Source organism: Podarcis filfolensis (genome assembly GCF_964270895.1).
Source record: "Podarcis filfolensis genome assembly, chromosome: 3".
NCBI lineage: Eukaryota > Metazoa > Chordata > Lepidosauria > Squamata > Lacertidae > Podarcis > Podarcis filfolensis.
The window spans coordinates 106,187,897-106,207,996 of NC_139606.1; the positions used below are offsets into that span (position 1 = coordinate 106,187,897).

The 20,100-nt window shown below is 41.5% G+C and overlaps 2 protein-coding genes across 3 annotated transcripts in view; both read left to right on the forward strand.

Annotated features, from left to right (window-relative positions):
• The window catches only part of LOC310758767 (heterogeneous nuclear ribonucleoprotein L-like), a 41,649-nt gene that overhangs the window by 18,530 nt on the left and 3,019 nt on the right, over positions 1 to 20,100 (forward strand). The window lies entirely within an intron of this gene.
• HNRNPLL (heterogeneous nuclear ribonucleoprotein L like) overlaps positions 1 to 20,100 on the forward strand; it is a 38,929-nt gene that overhangs the window by 15,810 nt on the left and 3,019 nt on the right. The window contains exons 1-10 of one of the 2 annotated variants that reach the window (XM_083605269.1): positions 5,131 to 5,498; positions 9,924 to 10,042; positions 10,486 to 10,723; positions 12,395 to 12,479; positions 13,507 to 13,604; positions 13,692 to 13,764; positions 17,453 to 17,524; positions 18,848 to 19,065; positions 19,310 to 19,431; positions 19,798 to 19,999. In XM_083605269.1, the coding sequence (XP_083461395.1) occupies positions 5,319 to 5,498; positions 9,924 to 10,042; positions 10,486 to 10,723; positions 12,395 to 12,479; positions 13,507 to 13,604; positions 13,692 to 13,764; positions 17,453 to 17,524; positions 18,848 to 19,065; positions 19,310 to 19,431; positions 19,798 to 19,999 (1,407 nt within the window). In that variant the 5' untranslated portion in view covers positions 5,131 to 5,318. Of the gene's footprint in view, positions 1 to 5,130; positions 5,499 to 9,923; positions 10,043 to 10,485; positions 10,724 to 12,394; positions 12,480 to 13,506; positions 13,605 to 13,691; positions 13,765 to 17,452; positions 17,525 to 18,847; positions 19,066 to 19,309; positions 19,432 to 19,797; positions 20,000 to 20,100 lie in introns of those variants that run through there. The other variant, XM_083605270.1, reaches the window with a different exon arrangement.

The window sequence follows — 20,100 nt, forward strand, 5'->3', positions numbered from 1 at the left end:
CATCAAGGTCCAAAAACTTTGCTCCTGAGAGCAAAATTCAGTTACAAACAGTAAAAATTACACTACACAGTATAATGCAAAACAAAAAGTACAAAAATGTACAGTCCAGCAGGAAATATCAGAAGAGTAGCTGAGCTGCCCATTAGACAGTAAATTCTAGCCTGTTCCCAGAGCAGATGACCTTGAAGTTCAGATAGCACACAGCCTGTAAACAGCCGCTGTGCTTCCAGAACCCAGAGACACTTAAAAACTGCAAGATTTTCTGGTGGCTTCTGCACCTATAAAACTTACTCCTTGACAATATGTGCACCAGTTTTCACTTAATGGAGCATGCTAAAGATGTGCTGGAATTTCAACAATGCAGGCCAGAGGACCTATTATCTCAAGATCTCAACACATGGAGCTTGTGATCAGAGTACACACATCATGACTTTAAAAAAAAAATAATTAATACAAGAGTCTTTTGGAAGACCTCTTTGTCAACTGATGCTTCCAGATTGATGCAATTCTTTTTTTGGGGGGGGCGGGGGAATGCAATCACATACCAGCAAATTTATGTTGTGCAATCAAAGTTGATTTGAAGATCTTGCGCAACACACCCACTTCTGCTAAAGATCAGACTTTTTTTGCAATAAGGGAGGTGACAGGAGAATGCACTGCTTGACACAAGGTTTTAACTTTCCAGCAAATAAATTAGAATGATTGTTCATTAAACAGGTGGTCTGGAAGTGACTGATGTTGAAGAATCACACAGAACAGCCAACTCTCCTTGCCTTTGCTCCTCAGTCCGTTGTCCCACCTTGTCCCACCCATGCCAGACTTATAACTCTATTCTAGCTACATGACACTCAAACCTCAGTACAGAGGTACCTCAAGTTACTTACGCTTCAGGTTACAGACTCCGCTAACCCAGAAATATTACCTCGGGTTAAGAACTTTGCTTCAGGATGAGAACAGAAATTGTGCTCCAGTGGTGTGGCAGCAGCAGGAGGCCCCATTAGCTAAAGTGGTGCTTCAGGTTAAGAAGAGTTTCAGGTTAAGAAAAGTCCTCCAGAACGAATTAAGTTCTTAACCCGAGGTACCACTGTATTCAGTATCAATGTGCCTTCGATTAAGAGACGCTGAAGCTAAGCTGGAGGTGGTTATTGTGTCATGCTCTGCTGATGAGTTTCCCTAGAGGTATCTGGCTGACCAGTTTTTGAGACAGATCACTCCAAGGATATAGGTTTTATCAGGGAAGGCAATTTTTGTACAGTCATACCTCGGGCTGAATGCGCTTCGGGTTGAGCGTGTTCGAGTTGCGCTCCATGGCAACCCGGAAGTAATGGAGCACGTTACTTCCAGGTTTCGCCGCTTGCGCATGTGCAGATGCTCAAAATGACATCACACACATGTGCAGAAGCGGCAAAAAGCGACGTGTGCGTGCACAGATATGCTGTCGCTAGTTACGTTTGCTTCTAGATACAAACGGGGCTCCGGAACGGATCCCGTTTGTATCCAGAGGTACCACTGTATTTTTACAATTTGCAAGACTGAACTAGCCTATCACACTGAAATCAGCAGTTGATGGAAATGTTAAAGATTGGTGTATCTCAAGCTACAATCCTGTGATGCAGATTAGCCTGAAGAAATACCATTACTTGTCCAACTCCACTCATTAAGTTCTAAAGTCGAACAAGGATTCAAACCTAGTTTTCACAGATAAATCTAGATTGGTATTCTGGAACTGAAGGTACCTAGGCAAATCTGCCTCCTAGCAGATCACAAACCAATAAGCTTTGAAGCTAAGTTGATGTTGACACCTAAGACCACTTTAGCTAGGCTGAGGCCCATGTTGACCTCTCAATCCAGGGCATTTTGAAGCCTAAACCGGGAAATGTAAATGTCACCTGCATTACTGGCTAAATATATGAAATAAATGGAACTATTTGCAGTCTTTAAACGGTTCCCCAAAACTATCACTTCACCCTACTTAATGCTAGGCCCTAGCCTATCAAGTAACAGTAGGTTAATACGTTTATTAGTCCCAACTAGAAGGGCTCCAAGAAGTAAGCAAGCTTTCAAGTTCCTAAAAATGCTTATTAATTAGGCTAAATGCTATGCAAAAAGTGGAGGGAAGTTTATGTTGGTGGCAAGATGAAAAGAACCATCAACACTTTGTAATAACCTCTAAATCAGGGATGTCCAACAGGTCGATCGCGATCTACTGGTAGATCCCCGCAATGTTTTGGTAGATCGTGGTCGATCTCTGGCTCCCAATCCTCTACGTCGGTAAATCTGACTCCTGCCCCACCTCCTCATCCCGCCCTCCATTGTTGTTTGAACTCAGGAAGGGAAGACGGAGCTCCCTCTGTGTGGCTGTTTTCATCCATAGCGATGTTTTTGTGTGTGACTTAACCCCAACTTCCCTTGCCTTCCTTCCCCACCCCAAAATGGAACTCCCTTCCCCAAAGAAGCCTGCAGCCTAACAAAAAAATGGAGCTTTCCTCCTCCCAAAAAAACAGGGGTAGATCACTTCCAGATTTTACTTTTGAAAGTAGATCGCAGTCTCTTGGGAGTTGGCCACCCCTGCTCTAAATGAAGTGAGGGAGGTACTGAAATTCTGCATGTTTACTTAGAAGTAAATCTTGCAGTAGTCAATGATATTTCCCCCCAAATTATTTTTATTCTCCAAATTATTACAAACCAAATTAATATTATACAATTTCTTAAAATCAGGTTTCCCGCTCCTGTTCGAAACATATGATCATTATAATTTCCTCACATACTTGTAGCATTTCTTATTTAGAGTCCAGTTGACATCCTTTACTTGTCGTTAAACCATTCTTCCAGCTGGCTGCTTTTTCCACCTTTCAAACAGCACCTCCGTTACATCTTATAAATAAATATTCCATTTCACGTGTGTGGTCCTTCATATAAAGGTAAAGGTAAAGGTACCCCTGCCCGTACGGGCCAGTCGTGTCCGACTCTAGGGTTGTGCGCCCATCTCACTTAAGAGGCCGGGGGCCAGCGCTGTCCGGAGACACTTCCGGGTCACGTGGCCAGCGTGACGAAGCTGCTCTGGCGAGCCAGCACCAGCGCAGCACACGGAAACGCCGTTTACCTTCCCGCTATAAAGCGGTACCTATTTATCTACTTGCACTTAAGAGTGCTTTCGAACTGCTAAGTGGGCAGGAGCTGGGACCGAACGACGGGAGCTCACCCCACCGCGGGGATTCGAACCGCCGACCATACGATCGGCAAGTCCTAGGCGCTGCGGATTTACCCACAGCGCCATCCGTGTCCCGTGGTCCTTCATATACAGAGTTACAAACGCCTCAGGTTACAAACTCCGCTAACCTGAAAGAGTTTCCTCGAGTTGAAAACTTTGCCCCAGGATGAGAATGGAAATCGTGTGCCGGTGACGCAGCGGCAGCAAGTGACCCCATTAGCGAAAGCACGCCTCTAGTTAAGAACAGTTTCAGGTTAAGAACGGACCTCCGGAACGAATTAAGTTCGTAACTAGAGGTACCACTGTACAGTGGTACCTCGGGTTACATACGCTACAGGCTACAGACACTTCAGGTTACAGACTTCGCTAACCCAGAAATAGTACCTTCGGTTAAGAACTTTGCTTCAGGATGAGAACAGAAATCCTGCTCCAGCAGTGCAGTGGCAGCAGGAGGCCCCATTAGCTATAGTGGTGCTTCAGGTTAAGAACAGTTTCAGGTTAAGAACGGACCTCCAGAACGAATTAAATTCTTAACCCAAGGTACCACTGTACTGTACATTATCGTTCCAGACCTGGTGTGCTGGGAGAGTTAATTACTAGCTTCCATTGTTCAGTTCTTTGTAGTGTTTATCTGGATGGTACAAGGTCACATTCCATTCCTTCCGCTGTTTACAAACTAGCGTACAAGCTTCAGCCATCAATAAGTCACAGAGTACATACCCAAATTTGGCCATTAAAATTCCACTCTGGAATTCTTCCTCAGCACACAGTTGAAAGCAATATATTTTCTCAAATTCAGCCTCTTTACCACATCTGTTCGGCAGCAGTTCATTCTTCCCCTCCCTCCATTGCATTACTCCAGCACCCCTAGTCCAATCTAGGAATAATTTTAAATAAAGTCTAAATAATAATAATAATAATAATAATAATAATAATAATAATAATAATATATACCCCGTCCATATGGCCGGGTTTCCGCAGCCACTCTGGGCGGCTTCCAACAGAATATTAAAATACAATAACCTATTAAACATTAAAAGCTTCCCTAAACAGGGCTGCCTTTAGTAAACATGCATAGGCTTCCATCTGTATTAAAACACTTTCCCCCTATCCCAATTTAAGATTATAACGAACTGCAGTGGGACTTGCCCCTCACCTTGCCCAGCAACCAGCACCTTCTCACCTCCACTCCATTATTCTTATTATTTTTGCTCGTGTGTGTTTACACAACATTTAGCCTCACGAAGAAATACGATGAACCTGAAAGTTTGCTCACGTCCTTGTGATCACTCAGATTTTATATATATATATATATATATATATATATATATATATATATATATATATATATATTATATATATATATAAAAAATACACACACAGGCAACTTCTTAAACGCATTCTTGGTGGGGAACTATTCCCAGCAGCACCAGCACCCAAAAAACGTGAGGATGGCTGTTAAATGCTGCCCTCTTCCAAAAACAAATCAATCAGCCAGAGGGATTTGCTCCCCCGGTTGTCCCCTTCCAGACCGCTTTGGCGGGAACCGTCCTTCGCCACCAGACGCTCATACACAAAGCCTGCCTTCACCGCAGCGCGCGCACGTTGCGACCGTTGGACATAGTAACGGCGAGGGGCACGCATGCGCGCGCGGCTGCGTCTCCCTCGCGCTTCTCTCTCCAGTCGAGGAATAAAGGGAATCCAGCGGCAGACTCTGGAACGGGAGTTGGGAACCAGAGAGGGATAGAGCGAGACATACGGGGGTGGGGTGGGGGAGAGAACAGGGTTTTCATCTAGCCGTGACGGGCGTCTCATTTGTCCAGTCGCGTGTCCCCTATCTTCTGAGAAGCTTCTCCGTCAGCCAATCACGGACTTCCAGCTTACAGATTTCTCCAATCGCAGGACAGGACCTGCGCTGCCCTTCCCGCCCCCCATTCCCCGCCCCTTTGCGTGCGTTATAGCGGCCGTCTTCTGTGAGGAGAATCGCTCGCGAGCATCACCGGCGCGGGCCTGTTCCGTCGGCCTCTTCGCCTGTCTTTGCGCGCCGCTTGCGGAGCCCCGAGGGTCCCGTATCCTCCCTCACCTCCACTTTGCCGGGGCCGCCGCCATGTCCTCGCCGTCTTCTGGGGAGCAGTACGAGGAGGAGGAGGACGGCGCCTACGAGAGCCAGGCCAAGCGGCTGAAGCCCAGCGCCGCCGCCGAGGAGGGCGAGATCGAGTACGGGGCTGAGGAGGGCGAGAGCCGCAGGGAGAAGGCCGCCCCTCGCGCCGGGGGCTTCTCCGGAGGGGTAAGCAGGGCCGGCCTCTTATAGTCCCGACGCGCTGGGAGCGAACGGCGGGTGGAGAAGAACCTAGTCAGCCCGAGCCGAGGTGCGCCTACTCGGGAGTATATCTCTCCTGCGCGCCTTACTCCCAAGTAGGCGTGTGTAGCGCCGGGAGCCTAATGCTTATACCTGCAAATTGAAGAGGGTTTTTATACAAAAAAATCATAAATAGGAGAATCCCAAGTTTTTCTACTAAGTTTTGTTCCTTATTAGCCTTAAGCATTTTCGTGTTTTCATATTGTTAACCTCCTTGAGATCCTGGGATGAACGGCGGTGTAAAAAATGAATAATAATAATAAGCGTGCATGTGGGAAGAGAACTGGGCATGTTCCAGAAGGATTAGTCTGTTATGGTAAACGACATTTTAAGGTGCGACAGTTTTGTGTTGTTTTTTCAATGTCAACTTGTGGAAGAAGAAGATTGAATGAGCCGGAGAGACCCCTTCGTTGGATGCATTGTGGGGTTTGCCACCAGCCGACTGAGGATGCGTAGCTCCGCTTTTGTCCATCAAAGGATTTATTGTGCTGGAGGCAAAAAAAAAAATCTTTTGGCTTCCTCTAATAAAACAACGGGGAGAGGGAGGTGTGTTTTCCATTGTTCACTTTTCTGAAGGCAGTTTGTTCTTACATCCCTGAATTGCGTTGTATTTATAACTTCGGCTTCCATTCCCCCCCCCCCCCCGAAATGCGGGGAGAGAGAATTGTAGGTGGAAACTGAGTATTGCAACCTCCATATGTGTACATAGTCACATGTTTTCATCCCTTAATGAGATAAGTAAGCTGTGTGCACAGGGTGCGGGGAATGATGACCATCTGTGTCCTTTCCTTGCAATAAAGAATAGTATGTTTCATTGGTGGGGCTCTGGCGTCCATGGCTTTTTTTCATAGAGAGCCCTGCAGCGTTTGGCAGGGAATGTATTTGTTCTCTCTGTGTGTGCGTCATACCCGTCAAGCATAGGAACTACACTACAGAGAAAAGAGCCAGAGGGCTTTTGTCCTTTATTAAACAGTTGATCAGCAGTTGGAACAAATAAACCTAAAGAGATTGTGGAAGCTTGGACATTCTTAAGAACAGACTGGACCTGTATCTTTAGGGGAAAATCCAGTATTGTAGGATAAACCTCTGTTAGGGGCAGGATAGTTGCATTTGGATCATTTGGATTAGCACATTTTTATTAATTGATAAATAACATTGAAATAATCCAATTTGTTGGGCATGTATTTGATGTCTGTTATGGTCTGAATTCTTCACAGCCAAATTTAAACTCCCATTTCCCCATGTACAACCAAGGCAGCACAAATAAATTTCTCAGTGTTGAACATTTGTACTGTTACTATAAAAATCCGTTATTGTACTATTATTAGTAAAACTAAGTGTGGAATTTTCAGTCTTCAAAGCCTAAAGCAAGAAGACACATGTATTGAGAAACATGTAGTGCTATTATAGCTGCTAGTACACAAGGTACTTTTTCATTTATCATTACAACCTCCCTTTGCAGTATGTTAAATGGAGATAAATTTTCTTTATAAGTTGATTCCACTTCATGCTACAAAGTCAGCTGATCTCTGAAGCTGTTTCACTACATATTGCCATTCCCATTTTGTTCATATTCTGTCAGGCTAAGATCATGCAAAAACATTTGCCAAGTTTATCTCAGATTGGGACAATTCAGTTTTGCACTATAATTGGGGTTTAAGAAAGATGTTAATAGAATTTTGCTACGTATTACAAGATCCAAGAGCTCCCTTCATAAAAACGTCAAGGCTCCACTTCCTTCCCCCTACTGTCCATATTTTTACAAAAGGTTTGGTTGGCATCTGTTACATATAAATAAAATTGCTGTTATGAGTATTTAATTTTAGAAATTCAGACGGCATTGCATATTTCACCATTGATTAGTTATGTTCAGCTCCTGAGATTTGTGCTGTCTTGTTCAGGAAGCTAAGGCTTGATTATGATCATTCTACTTAGTTTGTTTGCTATAGAGCCCTGGCCATTATGATGGAAAGTGTGCCTCTTGTGGTCTATATGACAGCTGCCTGGGTTAGAGTCCATGCTTATAGGAAAATTCATGAACAAGAAAAGAGAATACAGTACTAGCGTTTTAATTTTATATTGTTATGAGTTTGGGGTGGGAGAAGTAGGCTGAATGCTTCAGCCCCTCTTCTAATTCCTGTATCCAGTACATTCATTTGCTGGAATATCCAGGCCAGCCTGATAGCGGCCCTCTAAGTATGGGTCCTTAAGGTAACAAAGGGAGTGGCTCTGTGTCAGAGGACAAATGGGTAGGCCTTCCTCCCTCCACTGCCTGTTAGTTAAAAATAAAAAGGGTCAGAGTAGAGAGTTGAGTTACATGAGCTAGAAGCTGGAAGCAAAGCTGCAGGCTGCAAAAGCAGAGAGAGAGAGAGAGAGAGAGAGAGAGAGAGAGAGAGAGAGCGAGCGCCATACCTGATTTCTCCTGGAATCCAAGCTGGTGGCTATGGAAGAAGCAAGACCCTCTTGGGGTGTTAATGTTGTGAACCCCTCCATCACATACATGCTCAGGTTGTATATATGTGTTAATAAACCATATATCATAAAGTCACCTCCGTCTCCGCTGTCCCTCATTCCAAAAGAAACATGAACCCTGGTTAAGCACCTGGAACCCCTGGAATCTTATACTGCTCAGAGAATGGGGTAGCATGCAAGGATATGTAGTGTGTTTCAGATAAATCAGCAGGTTATGATGTGGAGAGAGATGGCTAATTTAAAATGATTTATGTTGGATGGATGTTTTGGGATACCTTCTTGGTCTGAGAAGTACAGAATTAAAATTATTTGCTGCTACTGCTGTCATTGAATAACTTGACAGTTATTCAAAATACTCCTTGTGAAATGAAAGTTATGAGTTTTCCATTGTTATCTACAGAAAGGACCAATGGAAGCCTTTTTCTAAGCCTGATTGCTGTTCAGATATGGCTTTTGGGGTGGGTGAGTTTATACTTGGATATGGAAGGGTTAACCCTCCCCTCTCTGTCATGCAATTCCCCTAACAAACCGCAGTTCACCCATTGGAGCCAAGAGGATCCTTATTCAAGCATAATTGCTCTGTTAGTGTGTGAGAGAGAGGGCGAGTGGGGTGGCCCAATTCACTGCCCACTGCAGACATGTGGTCCCCAAAAGTTAGGGAATGCAACCATCAAGCTTAAAATGATTCTTCCTCCTACTCTAGTGAGTACTTGTGGAGCAGATTTTGCAGTCCTTCAAAATTAGATTGCTAGGTATGCCTGCTCTCCCTTTAAATGTTACCATTTTTAATTTGGGGTTTTTTGTACATACTGCTTTGGAGCATATGTCCTTTCCCTCAGCAGGAGCGTACGTCTTCTCTGATACTTTAAAATGAAAAGCAAGCCATCTCTTCCAGTATTGATACTGTTCTACCTACCATGCATGTTATGGGGATGGACCAGTGTTAGAAACTGGGATATGAACGCTATGAGCTAAATGACTCCTTAAACCTAGGTTACAGACACAACAGCAGAATGTTTAGGTGCACTTTTTTAATAACAAGAATACAAAGCTGAAAATGAATGAAGTGCAGCTAAAATCTTACACTCATTTTTCACATGGTCTAGTCCTCATCTGAAGACTGCAAAAAACACAGCCATGTTTCCTCTACCTGCCCCCCTAATATTCTTAAGAGGGTCTCTTCTCTATTCTTCAGAGTATGACTGGATATGGGGAGGCAGAAAAAAGTCCTCCTTTCCTTCCACTCTGCAGTTTTAATCTGAATCTTAGACGCAGTACTGTGCCTGGAGGTCAGAAACTGCTCGTGCAAATGAAATTCCTTGCTGCAAAATGTGCCTAGAACAATGGGAGTTTTGAATGCTAGGATGGACTATGGGAACTAGATCTTGACCAGTACTACTCAAGCACTAAGAATAAAATTCAGGGCTTTTTCCTCATCTGGAAAAGCTCAAACTCCTACAGCTCAGTCCTATGAATATCTATTCAAAAGTCCTGTTGAATTTGATAGGGCTTAAAGGTATAGGTTTACAGCCTTACAATCATGGACTTTCAAACTACCTATGACACATTATGCTAAACGTGTGGTTTTGTGCTATAAGCAGGGGTGAGCCTTGGGATGGAGGAGTTTGGAAAGTTTTGCTTTCCTTTAGCTGCAGTCTGTTTTCTGGTGTAACATAATTAACGTTAACTATGTTAACATGTCATGGTTTCTGAAGCTGGCTTGTTAAATTAAGCAAAGTTAATGCTAATTACAGTTTCTAGTTTAGACTAGGGTTACATTTTGGCAAGTATAAACTTGATAGTACTTTGTCAGTTAAACATCTATAATACTTTTTTTATATTGAAATTGGAAAAATAAAGTCTATTGCTCTCTTTTGCTAGGATGCTGGTGGAAGTCATCACAAAGTTTCTGTTTCTCCTGTGGTCCATGTCCGAGGGCTCTGTGAATCAGTTGTGGAGGCAGATCTTGTGGAGGCACTTGAAAAATTTGGAACCATATGGTATGTTTACTATATATTATATCTTCAGTGACTCGAAATGAACTTCGTAATGCATTTAAAAATGATTTCTTCAAGGCTTGTACTGGTACTCCTAAATTGAAGCATAAGCCTCAAGCCTTGGAATTACCAAATCTTTCAGAAGTTAATTCCAAGGCAGATCATTGTGCTCATCTCCATATGGAAGCTGGGTAAGAGAACACTCTATTTCTGTGCTTCTACATTAGATATTTATATACCTTGGCTGCCAACTTGGCCTATTGTTACATGGACACATGTGCTGTAGATTTCAAACAAACTTCCATGGATTTTAAGAAATGTAGGAGATTTTCTTTGAGTTTGCAATAGTAATTGTTATTGTAAAGTTTTTTAAGATCAGTTGTAACATAATGATTTAATGATGGCCTTAAATGATGGCGCATTAACGGTTATTGTTTTTCCTGCAGCTATGTGATGATGATGCCATTTAAACGCCAGGCTTTGGTAGAATTTGAGGATATTGAAAGTGCCAAAAAATGTGTGACATTTGCAGCAGATGAACCGGTATATATAGCTGGGCAACAAGCCTTTTTCAATTACTCTACAAGCAAAAGAATTACCCGTCCTGGAAACACAGACGACCCCTCGGGTGGGAACAAAGTTCTGCTCTTATCAATTCAGAACCCTCTTTATCCAATTACAGTGGTATGTCTTCATCTTAAGCATAACTTTAAGCGACTTCAATGCATGATATTTTCCTTTTGGAAGAGTTTTCTTTCTATCTCCTATCTTGCTCTGATAAACTCTCAGACCCCTTGTTTGCACGGAATGTTAATCTGAACCACAGCTTAGCATGAATGAGCAAATATGCAGACTCCCAGAGAGGAGATTGTGGCTGTGGCTGTTTTGCTTCCTCTGTATGCCATGGTTTTGCTCATCCTGTCATGCAAACCTGGGTTTGTAGTTTAGTGCTCCCTAGACAAACCACAAGCTGTAACCAAGCACTGTTCTATAGGTTGCAGCTTGTCTGGGAGGGCTAAACCATGAACCCATGTTTGAACAACTCAGCAGCAGCAGAACAACCAGAAGTGAAGCAAAGCGGCTGCAGTCTTCTATAGAGGGGTCTGTATATTAGCTTATTCATAGAATCATAGCGGTGAAAGAGACCACAAGGATCATCTAGTCCAACCACTGGAATGCAGGATACTTTTGCCCATCATGGGGCTCAAACCCATGACCCTGAGATTAAGAGTCTCATGCTAAGCCATGGTTTGGGTTGGGTGTCAACGAGGTCATATGCTTTAATCTTATAATGCAAATGAAAGCATCCACACAGATCTGTACATGTTATTCTTTATTTGTTCCATGCAAACAAACAGTTGGGGAGGATATTATTTCATTCAACAGAGATCTGTGCAGCAGAAGAGTTACTTTGGTTAGATAATTGTTTGGTTCTAATCTAAAGTCTGTGGTGAATGTTTTTGTACTCAGCCAGCCCGTAATAGGAAGGAAAAAGGAAGACAACGAAATTGCTTCCTATTCAGCAACATCTCACTACTTATGTTTTTGCTTGGAACTGCCAATCACTTACATTTCTTTACATTATTCCGATTTTACTTGTCATTGGTTCCTGATTTGTACACTATAGTTGTACTTGTCTTAACGGAAATCATATGATACAGTTTTAAATTATAGTATAGTATTTTAAAAATGTCTTTAATTTAGTCAAATTATTCAAAGACAAAAACTCAATGCAATATTCTATAAACTAGTATATTTGTAGCTTGTCCCAGATCACCCTTCTTTTAAACATATAGGGCAGTTGTGTATGCACCATGATTCATAGAGTCATACTATCTTTGTGTAATGAATAGCATTACCCTAGCACTTTGGTAAAATTCTTATGTTCACTGGTATTTTTAAGGTCTTGGGTTTTAGGGGCTACGTTTGAGTGAGCTTTTCCCATTGTTTACATTCTGCTTATTCCCAATTTATAAATGGTATATAGTATAAGTTAAAAGTTATTTAAGAACACAAAAACTTTGGCAATCTAAGTAGTTGTTTGAAGCACATAGAGATAAAACCGAATTTAGGCTTACTGTTTTGATGATAAACTATAGCTAGAACGTTTCTCTACTTTTCTCTTACAGTTATCATATCCTTGCATTCCCTATGTAGTTATATATCTGTCACTGGGATAAATTTCTTGATCTATGTTTAGTACACAAGTGACTTCCTCTAAAAAAAAATTAGGTCCAAACTTTACCTGCTTTAAAGGAGGCGATTTTGTTATTGTGTGCTAATAACATTTTGAATAGTATTTGCCAAGTAAAGCTTCAAATACGGTATCTGAATATTTCCCTCATTCTTCTGTAGGACGTTTTGTATACAGTGTGCAACCCTGTGGGAAAAGTACAGCGTATTGTCATATTCAAGAGGAACGGAATACAAGCCATGGTTGAATATCCTTTTTATGGTGACCTGTGTGTATATGCTTCTGAAGATTACCGTATTTTTCGCTCTATTGGATGCAGTTTTTCCCCTCCAAAAATTGAGGGGAAATGTATGTGCGTCCTATGGAGCGAATGCAGGCTTGTGCCATAGCTGCGCGCAACCCCTCCGGCAGGGAGAGGCTGCACGGGGCTATGACTTCTTTAGCCCTGCGCAGCGTCTCCTGGCAAGGAGAGGCTGCACGGGACTAAAGGGGAAGCCAAAACAGCGAGCGGGATCCATCCCGCTCGCTGCCTTGCCTTCTTCCATAGCTGCGCGCAACCCCTCTGGCAGGGAGAGGTTGTGTGCAGCCTGTACGCTGCTGTTTGGGGCTTGGGGGGGGGAATTTTTTTTTTCTTGATTTCCCCCCCTAAAAACTGGGTGCGCCCTATGGTCTGGTGCGCCCTATGGTGCGAAAAATACGGTATGTTCTAGGGATTTCACAGTGGCCTCAATAAGGGGAAGTGTTACTCTCATGTTAATCCTGTCAGGCAAACAACTGTGCTAGAGAACTAGTGAACTCATCCCTGCATATCATCCACCCTCTGGCTTCTATCCCATGGTGAGGGCAGTGTAGACTATTACCTAAACTGGGGGTGGAGAGCTTGTGATCCTCTAGATAGTGTTTGAGTGCTGCTCCAGTCATGCCCCATCACTGGCCATGCTGACTGCAGTTAATGACCAGAGGAAATCCAACATTTGCTGGAGGGCCACGGGTTTTTCACGCCATATCTGTTCATATTTGACAATGTAAAGATTTTAATGTAGTGCTCATAGCAAGCACACTGCTCATAAACCGATAGGGTTGCTGTTGATTTCATGTCTTTCATGTATTAGTCATTGACTCATACATAAAATTGGTGTTTCTGCATGGGTAATTAAAGAGCCTTGAGCAACTTCTAGATCTATTGTGTTGTGCTCTAAATTAGCTTAACTTGCGGCTGCTTGTTTTCTTGGTGGGGGGCACCGATTTAAATAACAATCCTTAACATAACTCAAGTTTGAATCAGTTCTTTGTGCTCAGAAGGCAAAAGCAGCACTCAACGGCGCAGATATATATGCAGGATGTTGTACACTAAAAATTGAATACGCAAGGGTAATGATCATACTTTCTTTAGCTTCTAGACTGTTTTTTGGGAGAAAAGCAATGATTAAGACTTGCTGTTTGTTTCTATTTTAACAGCCAACTCGACTTAATGTCATTCGAAATGACAATGATAGTTGGGACTACACTAAACCATATTTGGGCAGACGAGGTAAGTGTTTTGGTAACTGTACTAAATGTGCATTTAAATATATACATATATGCAGATAGCTTGTCTAATGTGTTAGTCACTTCAAGCCAGGTATTTCTGATGCAGCTCTTGTAATAGGCATCTTGACTTGTAATCCTGGAAAAGAATAATTCAACATTATTGCCCCCTGCTGGTTCCTATTGAGCTATTTAACAAGGAGCCCACACATGCAAGCATGTTTGCAGTACAAGGACTTGCATTTCTCCAAGCAGCTCTCACTCTTTGGAGGAGAGGACACTGATGCAGACTTTCCTTACAAACTACAAACTTGCACACTGCTTCTCCACGGAAAGGATTTTCCTCATTTGTTGGACAAGGCATTAAGAAGGATAGAGGACTCCAGCAGGCTGACTCTACACTTCATCATGCACCACATCGGCATCATCAACAGGCCCTCTGAAAAACCTCAGACTTGCAACTCACCTTGACTGCATACTGCATGCACCATCACCACAAGCATATCAAGAAGGACCACTTACAGCACTTCTGGTTTGCATGGCACGAAAATACCATGGTAGACTGTACCCATTCTAAACCAGTTTGCATGTGTTTCCAATCTTATGTCCCTTTAAAATTACCGTTGTAGAATGAAACACCATAAAATGGAAGAGCCAAACTCTTGTTTCTCTCCTGTACATTGCGGTAACTTTCTTTCTCATATGTAAGAGAAAATTGAAGTTAGGTTTTCCAGTGTAAATGCTTTCTAAAGGACTGCACTTACTTTAAAGATTAATTGAAATTTTGCTGTATGCTGTCAAGTCCCCTCAAGCACCAGTATTTGACAAAAGGTCTAATTTGTCTAAGCATTTTTACTGCAAAGGCTAGTTTGAATAACAACTGCATGGAAATGTTAAGAGAAAAAAAGCTATGTAGTTTGACTTCTGTAAATGTTCTTTGTAACTGAATGATTTGTGTATAATTTGCTGTAATGTACCTTTTGAAAATCTAGGCATTTATAACATGGAGGTGGGAACTTAACCTTACCAAGGTAGAGTATCTTCTAAATTTTAAACATAGTGAAGGTTTCAACTTTCCTTTTAATTATTGCTGAAAGGTTGTTTTTACTGGTAGTGCTTTGGCTTGTAAAAATGTATAATTTAAAGGTTAGGGCTTGGACATGCAGAATTAAGTGTTTGTAAAAGGTTAATAAGGGGGCTGCAGTATTGGTTAGCAGATTGTCTACCTGCAGTACGTTACATTAAAGCTCACATTCCTCCTCCCCCAAACTACCAAACTGGGAAGTCACTGAGTTACCCTGGGCAATTCAGGTGTTAATTTTCTGAAATACATAGATGCTATTCAAGCAACTGGCAGGCATGCATTTCACACAGTATTTATTAACAGTGCCTTACCCCAGAATATTAAACGATGAGAAATGAGAAATATTGGAAGAAAACAAAGTAGGTGCTTCCAAGTGTGTGGCAATCTTCATTGGGATTTTTTTTTTTTATTTCACCAGCAAATTCCATGTCCTATTGCAAACTGCTTTTGAAAGTGGACATAGGGAATAAGTTGTGTGGCTCTTTATATCCAGTTTGCATACTTTTTATTTTGTACTCAAGTAGAGCTTCATGCAGAAAGAGAGCTGAATATACTGTTCATAGCTCATTTTCTAGGGAATCTGTAGTCCTCCAGATTGTGTTGGACTCCAAGTCCCATCAACCACCACCAGCATTGCCAGTAGTCAGGGAAGATAGGAGTTGTAGTCAAACAACATCCAGAGGGCCATAGATACTCCATCCTTGTCCTAGACAAGAAGTGATGGAGGGGAACAGAGATACAGATAGTCCTTTCTCCAAACAGGATTGCAGTTTTGAGAGTTAAACAATGTATAGAATCTGTTATCAGCAATAGCCGTAATAACGCAGCACAGGGCATGCTTGAGACATTTCCTTTTAGTGCTGTGAGCAGCATACTGATTGATAAGGAATGAGTAGCTTCGTCAGTTTGCGATGTAGTACTCACTGAGTTTCTTGGCATTCTTACAAGAGCGGTCTACACAAAAGTGTCCTTGTGATGGGCTGCTTTACATGCATTCTTCAAACCATTCCTCTTAGGTTGTTTTCTGTTCCTCTCCCCACGGCCAACCAGTCTGCAAGATTCTGGCTTCAGGGAGAATGATCTTTACAAAACAGGCTTCAATTCTGGTTTCTTCAGACTGGAAACTTTGCCCCAGTTTAGTGTTTAAAATTTAAAGCAGGAGATTTTAACTGACGGCTGTTTTAATTTATTTATTTTACATTTTGCATCCTAGGCTTTTCTGTTAGGTATGTCAGGTGGAAAAGATTGGTTTTGCTCAAGGGTACCCACTGATCTTCAGAACTTGGCGGTTTGAAATGAAATTTTTCATTTCCCAAGCTGAAGACTGCCATTGCATCTTACTCAAACATGTAATTCTGGTGGCTGATATTTGCTGCTTCTGTTGTACAAAAATCCTGTCGTCTTATGTAACTTCAGGGCGGAATGATGTGGCTAATATGTGAGATGAATAGCACTTCCCTGTCGGATAGCACATGCTGAAATCTGTGGAAGTTGCTTTCTAGTAATGGGTTTGTGTTCTGGGTGCCACAATCTCTCTTTACTCTCCCACTATCAAAATCAAATTATTATACGACTGTCTAATTCCTTGATTTAACCTAGGTTGTTTTAGCAGTCTCAAACATTGGAAACAAAATTTGAAATATTGTGCATTATCCTCACTGAGATAGAACCGTTTGCTACTTCAGCTGGATATTTCTCATTTCCCATTGCACAATCAGTTGAGGTATTGGAACTTCAGATTGCCTAATGAAAAGAAGCAGTGAAAGTTAAAGCTAACTGTTGCTTGTTCTTGTAATGCAGTTTTACTTGATTATTGCAAGTGATTACTTTAGGTTGGTGTACTGCTTTTATCCAGTCCTGTTGACCCCTTGGTTAACTTTACATTCTTGTATAAAATGCGGCTTGTTGAAAGAATGTTTCCTTGTTAAAAGTGCTTATAATAGTGCAATTTTTCAGTATTGCAATTATACAATAGACTGTATTAGTAGTATAGTAATGTATAGTCTTCTCAGCACTTCCCCAGATCATAAGATGTTGATATGATTATGTATGTACACAAATATGGTACTCTCTGTTTACTGATCATGAAACCATGTAATACAGGTTTTTGTTGGCTTATGCTGAAACTTCTTGAAAGAAGCCCACTTTGAAAATGTGTTGCTGTTGAAGCTAATAGTGTGATTCAGGTACTGTCCTTTGATTGTACTGCATTTAGAACTTGTTTTTATGAGAGTTATAGGCAATTTGTACTCTGCTGTATTGTGTGATGTTAAGAGAATTGTCCAGGCTTCTTAGGTTTAAAATGTCAAATCTTTTCAAACACAATATTCTCAAGCGAACAATAGTTTTGGTATCTGACAACTGTGTTTCGTGCTGGAGCAAATCAACTTAAAACACTTAGTTTACAGTATCCAAAGAAAATCTTAAAAGTAATGTGGATGTATCTGGCTGGCCACTATTGGGAAACATGGAACTGCACCAGATGGACCCTTGCTCTGATCCAGCAGGGTTCTTAACCAGAAAATACTCCCATCTGTCCTTACTGGTGAAGTTCCACTATCTTTAAGCAGGAGTTGCTTTTGTTTAATAATGCTTTTTTCCCCTTTAGATAGAGGGAAAGGCCGCCAGAGGCAAGCTATTTTGGGAGAACACCCTTCATCCTTTAGGCATGATGGCTATGGTAAGTTATATGGCTTCCTGTTATGGGTTAAGATGGAAAATAGGCCAATGCAGTTGTAAATGTCTTGCTTCACTATTCATGCACCAGTTCCCACATTTATCTAGCTGCCCTCATTGTGCCCCCTGAACCAGCTTGCTTTGCCTTAGTGCAGGGTGGGGAACCCCCATACCCAGGGGTCAGATTTGGCACTCCAGGTCTGTTTAATTTAGCCCCAGAACTCTGGCCAGGCAGCTACCCTCACTGTCTTTGCTTTGCACCCTGCATGTTTATATCTTGCTAGAATGTGTCCTTGAACTCTGATGATGCCTCTTGCTTGGCCGGAGGGCTGACAGAGGTGTGGGAGGCTGTGTAGAAACAAGCCTACTGTACAGAGTTAAAATTTACATTTGTTGCTCCACCCACTGTTGCATCTGGCCCTGCCCACGACCGGCATGTGGTCCTCAGTAGGTTGTCCACAAGGGAATTGGATAGGGAGCCTTTCTCATGCCCTAGTGCACTTAGGTATAAAGATGTATTGAGTTTGCATTTTGTTATGGCTACATGGTGCATCCATTTATGACCAGTTTTTCATGATCTCATTTTTTTTAAAAATGCCAGTACATTTTTTTTACACAGCTGACTATAAATCAATTCTGTGAGCAAACAAGATTTTTTTGTAAATTGCAGTTAACTTTGTCACAGTAGAAAATGAAACATTTCTTAATACTTCTCGTATTGCACACATAAATCACTTCTAAGACTGAGGTTGAAACTTGCAGTAGCACACTTAGACCACCATCTAACACTTAGGTGTGCTGAAGCTCATTTATTCTTAAGTCTGGCTTGTGGCTTTAGCTGTTTATCCTGTGTTAGTCAACTGATCAACCGACCGCCCCGCTCTGCATTCATTATCCGTGTAGAAGACCACCCCAAATTTTTGCCTACAATTTTTTAGCAAAAATCATCTTATACATGGAAAAAAACGGTATATTTTGGTTGCTTGTGTTAACATTCTTGTCTAGATAAACAATGTTTCAGTAGTTGATGCTAAATCTGCATAGCCTATTATAGCAAAACCTAAAACTGGCAGCTGCTGCTTCTTCTTTTTATTAAATATTTTCTTGATTTACAAAAGTGTGTGCAATGTCTCTCGTTTATATTTTTTTCCCCATGTAACATTTTTACAAATCAGTTTCATTTGTTGGGACATTGGGAAGAAAAGGGGGAAAGGGAGGGGGAGATGGGTAAAACTGGCAGCTTCTGAAACTTGGCAGCTTTAATCTTCGTATCAGATCAAATAAAACTTTTCCCAACCAAATTAACTAGACAGTATTTTCTCTTTAGGATCGCATGGTCCACTGTTACCATTACCGAGCCGATACCGAATGGCATCTCGGGATACTCCAGAACTTGTTGCTTACCCACTTCCTCAGGCTTCCTCATCTTACATGCATGGGGGGAACCCCTCTGGCTCAGTTGTCATGGTTAGTGGATTGCACCAGCAAAAGATGAACTGCTCAAGAGTTTTCAACTTGTTCTGCTTGTACGGAAATATTGAAAAGGTAAAAGAAAAAGTCTAGGCACATCATAATAATAATAAAATAAAAATAATATAATTTTATTATTTATACCCCGCCCACCTGGCTGGGTTTCCCCAGCCATTCTTAAACTTAAAAGAATAATGAGCAATTACTGCGAAGAGAAACCGGAGCTACGTATATTCCAACCAAATTGGAAAATGTCCTAAGTTACCATCCTTTAAACTGTATTGTCTTTTTCTTCCAAAAAACCCCAACAACCCTGCAGGTGAAGTTTATGAAGACTATTCCAGGCACAGCTTTAGTGGAAATGGGTGATGAATATGCTGTTGAAAGAGCAGTCACGCATCTCAATAACGTCAAATTGTTTGGGAAGAGACTTAATGTTTGGTATGTGTGCATTTCATCTTACTACTAAAGCTAAAGCACATCTTTAATGTGTAAGTTTTCTAGCAGTGTATAATACTAAAAATGCTGCTGAATAAAGTGGGTTTTTTTTTAAGAATACTGTTCTTATATGCAAAGAGTAAACTTTGTTATAACACTTCACTAATGTAAATACTTCTATTTCGATATCCTTCAATAACTTGACAAATGTCAGTCACTAAAGTGAGACATACAAGTGAAATGTTGATTATACCTTTGAGTTCATATTTTGTATGTTAAGAAATTTGCTTTGTGAATTCCATAAAAAGATCCCCCCCTTTTTTTTACACTCCCCAAAGATGCTCTTAAATATGTACTCTTTATTTGTAGTGTATCCAAACAGCATTCAGTTGTTCCTAGTCAGATATTCGAGCTGGAAGATGGGACAAGCAGTTACAAAGACTTTGCAATGAGCAAGAACAATCGCTTTACCAGTGCGGGTCAAGCTTCCAAGAATATCATTCAGCCACCATCCTGTGTGTTGCATTACTATAATGTCCCACTGTGTGTGACTGAAGAGAGCTTTGTAAAGGTAGGAAGCTGCAGGAATCATAGCTGTTAAAGTGTAATTTAGGTTTCAGGTGTCAGTATTTATTAACCTCCTTAAAGTAGACTCCATTTTTTATATCTTAG